This window comes from Ixodes scapularis, unplaced genomic scaffold (genome assembly GCF_016920785.2).
Source record: "Ixodes scapularis isolate PalLabHiFi unplaced genomic scaffold, ASM1692078v2 PGA_scaffold5__190_contigs__length_132052651, whole genome shotgun sequence".
Lineage (NCBI taxonomy): Eukaryota > Metazoa > Arthropoda > Arachnida > Ixodida > Ixodidae > Ixodes > Ixodes scapularis.
This window is the reverse complement of record NW_024609880.1, coordinates 14,739,499-14,751,666: the sequence shown is the minus strand read 5'-3', so window position 1 is coordinate 14,751,666 and position 12,168 is coordinate 14,739,499. Positions and strand designations below refer to the sequence as shown.

At 46.6% G+C, this 12,168-nt stretch overlaps 1 protein-coding gene and 1 pseudogene across 1 annotated transcript in view; both read right to left on the bottom strand.

Moving 5' to 3' along the window:
- Window positions 1-630: 630 nt before the first annotated feature.
- Window positions 631-1,737, bottom strand: LOC120836136 (annotated as a pseudogene).
- Window positions 1,738-5,220: 3,483 nt separating this feature from the next.
- The window catches only part of LOC121045552, a gene marked incomplete at its 5' end in the record, with an annotated part of 39,649 nt that continues 32,701 nt past the window's right edge, over window positions 5,221-12,168 (bottom strand). The window contains one exon of the mRNA XM_042294030.1: window positions 5,221-5,325. Within this exon, the coding sequence (XP_042149964.1) occupies window positions 5,221-5,325 (105 nt within the window). The remainder of the gene's footprint in view (window positions 5,326-12,168) is intronic.

Sequence of the window (12,168 nt, the reverse complement as noted above, 5' to 3'; positions counted from 1 at the left end):
AATAGACCTACTCATTGACTTTGAATTTGCAAAAACTGCTCGGGAGATCTATAAGAACCTATTTTATCGAATTATTATTGAGCACTTTACTTATTTTCAACATGTGAAGATGCCTTAAGTGTACAAGGATTCTACACAAGTCTTGTGATGAGTCAGACACCAAGCGAAATAGAGATGTAGTCAATCGCTTCGATGACGCCTGGAAAAGTGTGCATTGCATAAAGTTCGTGAGAAACGACCCCGTATCTTGTCGTTGCTGCTTTTCACGTTGATGCCTTTTGTATTCTGAGTCTTATAGGCATGAACCAGCTCTCCCGAATCGCGCTTTTGACTTAGCACCATCGACATGGTTACTGAGCTACGCTAATTATCAGTGCTGCATGTACAGCTGTCTCTTTTCCACCCAAGGTGTGGGAAGGTGCAACAGCATAGCAGAAGCGGTGCTTCCAGCACCAAAAGAAAGAACTGAAACAAGAATTGGGCAAATGCTCTTTAACATGTAAACAAAACAAATGTTCACACATGGCTTTGTGTGCAGTCGAGTACATAAGAGAACTCTCTGCTCCAACACAGTGGAAGGCATCTGCTGAGGCAGCTCGTGCTATGACGTCTTCCTTAAGCTGGAACTTGTCAAAAGAGAGCACCACTTGTGCTGTTTTGCTCCCTTAGCCTCGCTACACGGGCTCGCCTGGCAAACACCTGGTTGATGAGTGCTGATCTTGCACTGGTCCTGCCATGGTGCTCAGGAACATGCTCGACTACTACATCTGAGAAGACACGTCGAAGACTTGCCAACCTCAAGTCCACGGGTGGTTCGGCCAGCTGGAGCGCCAGGTTGAGGACCACTGCCATGGCCACAATGCTGGACAGTGCAGTCTCCAGCTTGATGCGGAGTCCGAACTCCAGAGCGGGAAAGCGGCGCTTCCACACGCCGTACTGCCTTTCAACAGTACTGCGTGTGGGTATGTGGGCTCGGTTGTAGGCTCTCTCAGCTGGCGTCTTCGGAGCAGCAACTGGTGTGAAGAGGTACCTGCATCTGTCCACTCTCAAAGAGTGCTTCTAAAGCACTGTTGCCAACGATTGTGCTGTCATGGACCGAGCCTGGCCACCGGACCACAATGTTGCGGATGCAGAGTTGATGGTCTGACACTATCTGCACAATAATGGAAAAGTATCCTGCCCGGTTCCGATACAGTTCGGCATGATCACCTCCAGGCGACTGGATGGGGGCGTGCGTGCAGTCAATTGCTCCAACGCCTGGGAATCCTTGCATGCTGTAGAATCCTTCGGAAACAATCCTGCGTTCCGCCTCAGTCGTGGGAAAAGAGATGAAGTCTCTTGCCAGCGCAGCAATGGCGTGTGTGACCCGCTTGACGACTTGACACACAGTTGACTTGTGCACACCCCACAGGTCGCCTAAAACTACCTGGAGGTGCCTGTCGCGTAGAATCGAAGAGCGACCAGGAGCTGGTTGATGGGCGACAATGGGCAGTTGCGAAGGCCGTAGAAGGCGATGACGTGTTCGATTCGGCTCAGCCGCCGGATGGTAGCATTCTTGGAGAGTCGGAATCGCGTGATAAAATCTACGTCATCGTACCGGTAGAAGGGGTCGTCCCTCGGCCGTACCTGCCGTGGTCTGCCGCAGCCCTGGATCCAACGAACATCGATGGAATCTTGGTAATCTTCCTGGTCACTATCCCCCCCCCCCCCCCTAAAAAAAGTCGAATCGGCAAACATGTCGTCGTACAGTAACCATTCATATTTCGAGGAAGCACCTGCTAAAATGTAAATCGTGAAGTTGAAAATATTATTAAATAGAAATATGATATGAAATATATAACTAATGCGATACACAAGAACGTTTAAACATGTTTAAATAGTTTATTGTTCAAGCGAGATGTCTGCCACAATAAAAGTTCCAGTAGCAGACGTCGAGAATCAGCTGATCATTGCAATCGGACGTTGCTGCTAATCAAAACATCAATTGCAACGACTGGTCTCCGCTTCACGGCGAAGAATGAAAATACAAATATTTACACCTTGGACAGAAGATTCAGTAATCTTCCAAACTAAATACTTTCGATCGTGTACATACGCTGATTAGATCAAACACGAGTCGTGCAAAAAACAACAACCTACTTATGTGACCTGTCTCCGTGATCCCCGCTTTGCCCGGTTAAGGGGTTTAAGGAGCGCGTGCCCGGGAGAAATCCCGGGGATTTCTCCGCGAGGCTTTTGCACGTCTCAAAGCCTAACGTTTTCGTCGTAGGATGCGCGTGCCGGGGAGAAATCGCCTGGATTTCTCCGTCGTGTGAATCCCCTTTAGGGCTAACGCTCATTTTTAGTCGAGAGCGTATTTAAACATAAGGGTCAATAAGCACTTATCGTGGCCATATTTCGTATCCTTGGCACAATTGAAGATCATACTCTGGTCATCGTTACACAGTTGCAGCCTAAAACACACTTTAGGACCCCTTTTGTCCACCGCGTTGACCGCAACAAACCAGCCGCCATGTTTTAAATCCAGGATTAAGAAACAACCAAAAACTAAGCGCCCAATGTTGAGTGCTCACAATAAGCGTAGTTTAGAGCTAGGTTTAGCGATAAGCGATTTTGGTGCAACCGAACGAAACCGAAACTTAGCTTAGGTTCCCGGCTAAGCTCCGCTTTGCGCTAAGCGGCGTTGGTGCAACCGGCCCTAAATAACACTGAGTGTACTGCACGTTCAAAAGGCTGTTCAAAGTAATTCCACGTTTTACTCACAGAGAAGCTACAGCCTCAACCGCTACGGAATGCAATTTATGTTCACTATCGATTTGATACCTTAAAGGGATACTACAACGAAATTTTGGTGCTCATTTTTTGGTCTATATGTGTTCAAAAATGCACCATCAAATCGAACATACCAATATCTTGTTAAAAAAGTCACGAAAAGGAATTTTAAAACGAATTAAACGATTAGCAAAGAGCACCTGGTGGATGTCGCTAATGCCTCGCTTGTAATGCCCGTCTAGCAACCTTGGCAGCTAGTGACGGAGGTTGTCTCGCCTCCGGCCACGACGAGAGAAGAGGGGCAGGAGGAACTCCCCTCTTCCCGAGATTAATGCCTTTTGTGTGTCACAGAAGTCGCTATTGTCCCCCTACAAGATTACAGAAGATTAACCCGTCGCTCAAAATTTGTACAAAAGCAGCCGCTTCGGTGGCTGGAACGACTAGGCCATCCTCTCGACGTCAGCCTCGCCGTAGCTTTGCTCGTCTTGAAACGACCTACGTCACGATTGCGTTGGATGTCACGTGGTCTCCGCTGGGCCTTCTCCGAGCGCTTGCCAGAGTGGGCCGTTTATAACGAAAAATACAGCCGTCAGGCTCAAAATACAAACGTGCGATTGTCATTTACGGATATTGTGGATCATATTCAACCTATTTTTTAACACGACGGGAATATTTCAAATTTCGTTGAAGTATCCCTTTAAAGGGATACTAGAACGAAATTTCGGCGCTTATTTTATGGTCTATACGTATGTGTTCAAAGCAGCAGTATCACATCGAACACACCAATATCTTGTTAAAAAAGTCACGAAAAGAAATTTTAAAACGAATTAAACGATTAGCAAAGAGCACCTGGTGAATGTCGCTAACGCCTCGTTTGTAATGCCCGTCTAGGAACCTAGACAGCTGGTGACGGTGAGTGTTTCGCCTCCGGCCACGACGAGAGAAGAGGGGAAGGAGGAACTCCCGTCTTCCCGAGAATCCCTTTTGTGTGTTCCAGAAGTAGCTGTTGTCCCCCTACAAGATTATAAAAGATTAACCCGTCACTCAAAATTCGTACAAAAGCAGCCTCTTCGGTGGCTGGAACGACTAGGCCATCCCCTTGACGTCAGCCTCGCCGTAGCTTTGCTCGTCTTGAGACGACCTACGTCACGATTGCGTTGGATGTCACGTGCTCTAAGCTGGGCCTTCTCCGAGCGCTTGCCAGAGTGGGCCGTTTATAACAAAAAATACAGCCACCAGGCTCGAAATTCAAACGTGCGATTGTCATTTACGGATATTGTGCATCATATTCAACCTAATTGTGAACACGACGCGGATATATTTAAAATTTCGTTGAGGTATCCCTTTAAGGCGAATGAACGACTAGAAGCCAGTGCAATCATTTTGCTTTCAAGTGTAAAGCTTCAAAGCGTTGGGTTCACGCTCCTGGCCTTCACTGGAAGATCAGCATGGGAGAGGTTCGGAAATATTCGCGTGACGTAAAGCTATTTGAATTACAAAGATCAAAGTCTCCTTGATATGTTCAACCACGTGCGGAAAAAAACAAAAAAAAAAAAGAACACTACTATATTCTACTTTTTTTTGTAGTTTCCTTGAACTTCAAGCTGAGCTTCTCAAGCAGCTGAACGAAAGGTTCCAGCCTCTTTTAGTTGACAAACTCTTCATCGTAGCAAGCATGCTCAACCCAAGGCAAAAGCTGAGAATCTTCCAGACAACGCTCGCGGAGTGTGTACACAAGCCAACAGAGGGAGATGCGGTGGGAGCTGTGAACAAGCTGCTCAACGATTTAGAAAAGGTATCATATGTTTGCATCCTTTCTACTCTGTTCAGTGAGTTGTTGCATGATTTTATGTTATTACAGTCGAAAAAGCGCCCGAGCCACATAAACGTGACTGAGAAACTAAGAAAAAGAAAAAAAAAAGGACGAATCCTTGCCATCGCGAATAAGGCGCGTTCACACCGGCGATGCAATCTAGTCGCGCGATAACTGTCATCGCAAAAGCGACCATTGCGGGCGAAAAGCGACGCGATTTGAGCAGTTGCTACTCGACCCGCCTTTTTTGCGACGCGATCTAGTCGTGGAGCGGCTGAGCCAATCAAGGGCGTTCGGAGCGAGAGTTTTCGAAAAGCGACTTGCCAACGAAGGCCAGTGGGAATGCACCTTTAGATCTAACGCTAACTGGTACTTGGATTTGGAAGCCACATTCTTCGATCATATTCAGCGCATGAAACTGGAATACTCGATAGGCTTCGGAAAGTATTCGAAAAAGTAACCATTGCTCTTTTAAGTAGTGTCCAGTGACTTTCGTGGCCCAAATAACAGCGAGTAATTGTAAGTCTAAAAAAATGGTTTCAGTAACATGTACAATAGTGAGTGACGAGCCGTACTAGAACAAGGACTATATTGCAAACGTAACCTGATCAAGAAAACTTTGCACTCTCGATCAGTCACTCAACACTGATGTAAAAGTAGGAAGCTTCCAAATTAGGTGTTCGTTTAGTGTTCCGACGTGGAGCGGCAGTGCCGTCCAGTACTTTGGTCGATACAAGTGCCTGTAAAAATGCTAAATGTTATTAATGCTAGAGTAACCTTCCTGGAGCGACGTAGATAATTTTATTTTTGACCAAGTCAGATTTACAGGAAAGGCATCCGACATAAGAAACCCACCTGCATGTTGAAAACTTTTGTGCGTGCAGCCTTTGCTGAAACTTTCTTTTCTTCCTTTCTTAGGATCCTGGTGTCGCCAGTGTTCCTCAACCTGTTGCTTCCACCAGCAGCAGCGGCACGCAATCAGGAGCTGCTGTTACTGCTCCACCGCTTTTGGATGCTCATGATATGAATGAGGTTTTGTACCTCATTAGCCCAATTCAGACGGTTGGACAGTAGTCTGAGCAAAATGCTTATCTAAAAACTGAATATTCAAACGAGAAGATCCTGCAATTCTGGAGAAAAAAAATGAGACAAACTATCCGAAGCTCGCTCAGTTGGCAGCAGCTTGCATAGGCATTCCCGCATCTTCTGGAGCAGTAGAAAGGCTGTTTTCTACGTCCGGTTCCCTTCAAAGAGCGCGGAGAGCGTCCCTGAACCCGCAAACAGTTGAACAGATGGTAATGGTGCCTGAGAACGTGAGAGCTAATCAAAAATAGAATTCAACGTCGAATATGAACATCACTGTTTTAAAGTCGTGTTATCGGTTCATACAATTTATTATGTTTTTTTTTTTTCGAATATGCGAGTGTTTGTGTTTGTGAATAACCGAAACAAAATCAAATGTGCCAAAATATCTTGCTACTTGAACAATTGTTTTCCTATATCTCCAATAGGATTTTATATGCTCCTATAACTTTTTGGCACAAGTAAGTAATCTTCAACGAAGACCCGATTTCAAGTACCCTGTTTTAGGTCCAAGGCTCTCTGCATGCACAGGCGCCTCGCCTACAAAAGTTCGAGCTCCACGCTCTTGCACACGCGCGGAGCTCAAACCTGGCGTGTGCAGCAAGCACGAGCTTGTTTGTTAGCGAAGCAGAGTAGAGTAGGTTTAAAGGTCCCTTACAGTAAATTGATACCAAATTTTGACTTTACTAAATAAATGCGGCATAGTGAGAGTCGGGCGAACTGGCAGAAACGCAATTATAACAATCAACTTTCGAAAATAAGATCTGACGTATTAGTCAAAAATTTTGGTTTTTGTAGCCAGTTAGTCGGAGAAAGAAATTCACTGATTCGATCATGCCCAATGTGCCAGGCCAAAAGTTGTTTTGCACTTATCGCTAATCTACAATTGAGAGAAGTCGCGCTCTCGACGACTGATAACGGAGTTAACGATAAGACTGATGGCGCAGGAGGGCTGGTATAGATTTACCATTTTTTTTAACCACCCACTAATTACACCTATCTAGGATTGTGGACATCAGGGCGATACCAAGTAATCTTCCTCGAGGGAGGAGGGGTTTGTGCTCAGGATGTTTATATATAAAGAGGATTTGCTGATATCTTCAGGCATTAAAAAAGAATTGCCCCATCAAATTTTGAAGATTAGACAGATTTTGTTTTGCCCACTTGTGTACGGTCCTGAATAGCAAGGAAAAGGGCTTCATTTTCACTTCAGTGCGCATAGACCTCCACAGATTGCGTTTTATACCAAGTTTCGTTAGAGAGATATAAGGTGTCATAGCCTCATAGGACAAATACACCAAGTGCGCATGCACACAAGGCACGAGGGTCATTCACAGAAACAAGCATGCGTATACAGGCACATCGAAAACAAGCATACCGAGAACACGAACAACCCAATCACGTGAGAGTACCATCGGAAGACAAAAAACTAACGTTTACAACTACTTTCGATGATTTTAAAACTCTTCCAACTACCCTCAATAAGTGCCACTAAACTCCGCCACCACTAGCCTGCACAAAGACAGATGTGCATCGCAGTCACCATATCAAAACTGAATAAAAGGTTAAAAAGCGCAAACAAACGAGGACAATAAAGAAACACGGACGACAGGACAGGCGCTTCTACGAAGCGCCTGTCCTGTCGTCCGTGTTTCTTTATTGTCCTCGTTTGTTTGCGCTTTTTAACCTTTTATTCAGTAATGGACCAACTAGCCCAAACCCAAGTTTTAATGCACCATATCAAAAATCACAATCCAAACATGCTCGATCACACAAGTCTATCAGCGCGCCGCGCATTCGCACCGCTGCGGCAGGGCAGAAGACACGCGAAACTTACGAAAACGCCAATCAACGCGCCCCTGAGACGCATTTAAGAAACGGTTTAGTCACGTACAGGACAAAAGGCAGGGACGTTCCTCAGTCTTTCCGCCTCCAACGCGAGTTTCCTACCTTTAGGAAGTTCGTAGACCGCGTTTCCCCCCCTCTGCTAAGCCCTCCGCAACGAAGCAGCCGCTACTGCGCTGGCGCGCCGATGGCCTTGACTGCGGAGTTCCGGCTAGCGTAGCAGGTTGCAGAGGAGTTGCGGGACAGCGGAAACGGTCTACGAAAACTCGATTTTGACAACACTACCACAACAACGCTTCGCGGAGTCTCGTGAGCTTCGCGAACGAAGGTAGTTGGTGTGGCGAGCACCAATGAAAGCGAACAGCGCCCCCCTCCCACCTTCTTGCAGCGTAAACACTTTCCCGTCGGTCCGGCCGCGCTCTCCGGCCCCCGTCTCATGAGGGAGTTTTAGGGTTTTAGTAGGCCGTGTTTCCCCCTCCGCTTACCCTCCGCTACGAAGAAACCGCCAGTGCGCCTGCGCGCCGATGGCCTTGGCTGTGGAGTTCCGGGTAGCGAGGGGGAAACACGGTCTACTAAAACTCGCTACCGTCACATACGACTACGAGGGGGCAGCGAGCCGGCGCCAAGGCGGCGGTCACTAGCGTAGCAGCTATAGTCAGTTACAGGTTAAGAAGGTAGCGGCAAATGCCCCTCAAAGGGAATCGGATATCCCTCCGCCACCTCCGCATCCAACAGCATCCCACCGTTTCCGTGACGTCGCGGCCAACGCGCGAGGAGGGTCTTGCGTTTCTGTACATATTTTCTTTATCTTTCGACTTTGACTTAGCATTGTGGAAGCCACGAGAGGGAGATTAGAGTTCTCCCCTACCGACGGAAACAAATACGACCTTCGGGGATTAGCTTCCCCCCCGACGGATATAAAGGCTGCTTTCAGGGGCTCGGTTCCCTCTCCGATGAATACAAAGGTCGCTTTCTTAAAAAGTGGGATCGGAGACAAGTGGGAATCCATTGAAGCGGGACAAGGAGGGTTTCCAGTGAACTCTTCTTTCGACTGCGGAGAGATTTGAAACGGGCGCATCACACTTGTGGGAGGAGCTTCTCCTACCTTCTTGACTTGTAACCGACTATAGTGACCGCCGCCTGCTACGCTAGCAGTTCCGGCTAGCGTAGCAGGCGGCGCGTCGAGTACGCGGCGCAGCCATATATCGTTTCCAAAGAGACGAAGCCGCCGTCACGAGCAGGCGCACCTTATCCGGCGCCGAGACCATATCACGTGACCTGCCAGTTCCGTGCGGCGGCGCACGGAGCACATTCACGTGACACGATAGCAGCGCGGCATTGGCTGGGTTGGCGCTCTATCAATGTGCCTTTGCGTCTTGCGCACTCGAAATACCCCACTTCCCCGACGGAGTCAGGTCCTGGTTTCAAGTGGCTGACACAAAAAGGCGCCACAGTCCTATTCCGACTCTACAGTCCTATTGCGAAAAACTGTTTTTTTTTTTAGACTTCCAAAAAGCATTCGACGTAGTCCCCCATAAATTATTATTGCAAAAGTAATGTCTACTAACCTTCCTGATTGTCTTTTTAACTGGATTTTAGACTATCTAAAAAATAGAAAAAAGGCAGCTCTGGTCAACAGGAAAGCATCAACTTACGTAGACGTAACGTCGGGTGTCCCCCAGGGGTCTGTGCTGGGGCCTCTTCTGTTTTAGTGTATATAAATGATATTGCTGTTGGTACTGGATCAAGTATTCGCCTCTAAGCAGATGACTGTGTCATATATAGTAATATTAGGACTGAATCGGACTGCCTGGCTTTGCAAGAAGACATTAATAGAATTTCACAGTGGTGCGAAAAGTGGCGAATGAAGCCTAGTATCCAGAAATGCTCCCAGATGACGTCCACTAGGAAGCGCCAGCCAGTAACTTTTGCGTACTCGATCGGCGGCGTTCAACTAAAGAAGGAGGAAGTAGTAAAGTATCTAAGTGTTAAATTTTCTCATAATTTTCATGGAGCCCACACATCGACTTCGTCGCGGCCAAAGCCAACCGCATGTTAAACTTTTTGAAACGTAATTTCAGGGACTGTCCCCATACTGCGAAAGCAACTCTTTTTAAGACTAACGTTAGGCCGAGACTGGAGTACGCCAGTGTCCTGTGGGACATAAAAGAGAGTTACTTGGGGAAAAAAATAGAGCAAGTACAGAGCAGGGCTGCGAAATTTGTCACAAGAAACTACAATTACAGAGAAAGTGCTACTGCTCTTAAAAGGCAATTAGAGTGGGAGCCGCTTTCCTCCAAAAGAAGACGTCTTCGTTTGAAGTTTCTTCACGCAATTTACCATGATCAAACCGGGATTAATAAATCAAAGTTTATTCAACCCCCCAACTTCGTATCTAGGAGATTAGACCACTCGAAAAAATAAGGTATGGGCAGCCCGAACCAACGTTCATAAATATTAATTTTTTCCGAACACTATTAAAGAGTGGAACGCCCTGCCAAATGACACCGTTTCTATCTTGTCAAACTCACTTTTCTTTGACAGACTGTCACGTGACAGCTGTTTAGACTAACATGTCTAGGAAAATGTTTTGATCCTTGCGATGCGAATTTCGAGTGATTACTGGGCGTGATACCGTTGTATGTTTAGTTGTTCCTACGTCGAATATTTTATTACTCTTTGAACGAAGTTGATAAAACAACATCTGTGTATGTGATTTGTTTTACTCCTGTGTCACGCAACAAGTGATAGCTATTTAAGTTTGCTGTTACGGCATATTTTCCTCAGCTGATGCTTTTATCTGGCACGTACCTGGAATGCGAGTAACCGATGTTTCTTTTATCAAATTCTGGGCTTGCTTTCAATTGAGTGTGTTTTCCTGTGGGCTTGCACTCTTTTCTTATTTTTTGGTACATATGGCACGTGTGTATTTCTACCCTCACAACTATGTACCCCCCCCCCCCCCCCCCCCCTTCCCCTGCAATAATGCCTTCGGGCGCTGCGGGGTAACCCGAAATAAATAAATAAATAAATAAACTTTTACGACTCGGACACTACCAGTAACGAGTATTACGATCTCTAAAACGCTCAAAACTTGAAGAAGAACGGAAAGAGGCTCTAGAGACGTAGCCACAGGACAGGCCTTCCACCTTCGAGGCATGGCTCAAGCCGGTAGGAAAGGACGCGAGAAGACAGACCATTCTGGGCAGCTTACTCCTATTTTTGTTAGTATCTGACCTGGACATTCACATCTAATGGCGTGAATGCAAGGACCCTACTACCCACTTGCTTTACGCTTGACGCACACGCGTGCAAGGCGCGTGCGCAAGCAGCTTCGGCAAGCTTCCTCGCGTGGCTTGTGACGAGCCAACGAAAGTGACAGTGACGGAATCTTCAGCGCACCACCGGCGCAGCGTCAAAGCTTGGGGTGTGCTGGGCGAGGCTTGAACACACAATATCCCCCCCCCCCTTGCAGAACCCTGCTCTCCATCCCGCTGTTTTATCTGTTTCCAGGGGCCTCCAGGAGGCGCAGACAGTTAGAACTTGCGAATTTTTTACGCGTAGAAGGGCAGAATACAGACAGCACAGCTTGATCGTTACATGTGTCATCCGTCCTTCTTTATGATTCTTTCGCAAGATGTCACACATACCAACACACTCCCCTCAAAGCAATTAAAGCTCACATTAGGCATTTACTTTTTTTGTTGCACATAGAATAGTCGCATTTGCATTGTGTGTTCCTTTTTGTGTATTCGTAGAGATTCTCACCCATGAAAATCCCTCCAACAAACCTCGGGGACAGGGAACCCCAATAAACTAAAGGTAGTGTCCGTGGTCACTTTTTAGAGAACCGCACTTGTTTGCTGGCCAGTCCATCAAGCTGAATATGTAACCATCAGCATGCTAGGTTCTTCCATAGTGATCTATGCAGTCTAATCCAAGGTGAACTGTAACGCAAAACAAGAATGGCTTGCGCAAGGAGGATGATAAACAAAGGAAAGTCTTAAAAGGATTGTCTGGTAAATATTTGTCTTTGTTAAAACAGTTAAATCTTGTTTTAACTGTGTTTAGGAACACCCTCCGCGCAATATCCGAATCTTTCATTCTCCTCCATGCCAGAAATTGGATTTTTAACTCTTTCCAAGAAGCGTCCTAAGAAAAGTGCATTTTTGTTGGACGTGTTTTTGAGCTGCGGTCGACGTACGAGGCTAGGTACTTTTTTTCTTGGTATTTTTTGGTGCTTAAAGCGTGCATGGTATATTTGAAGTATGATTTAATTAGCGGCAGGGAGCGAGATTTAGGTTAGCCTGGGCGGCCGGACGGACCATGAGAAAGTAGAATAGGGTCGGTCTTTGTGTAGATTTTGCTGGGCTTTCTCTTTGTGATAGGCTCGCGGGTTCTCGAGTAGCTAGTCGATGAGTAGAAAAGAGAGGAAGATCAAGGGGCACCTGAACTGGTGCAGTGCGGAGTGTGCAAGCGGTGGTTCTTTTTAGAAGAAATAGAATTTGGGAATGTAGCTGACGCAGAAAAAAAAGTACCTTCGCTTGCCAACTTTGTGAGAAGACAGAGGAAGGTGCTAGAAGGCTAATACGAGAGTGGAAGGAAAAATTTGAAGAGATGAAGTGGGAACTGAAGGAAGAGCGGGAAAAGTAGGG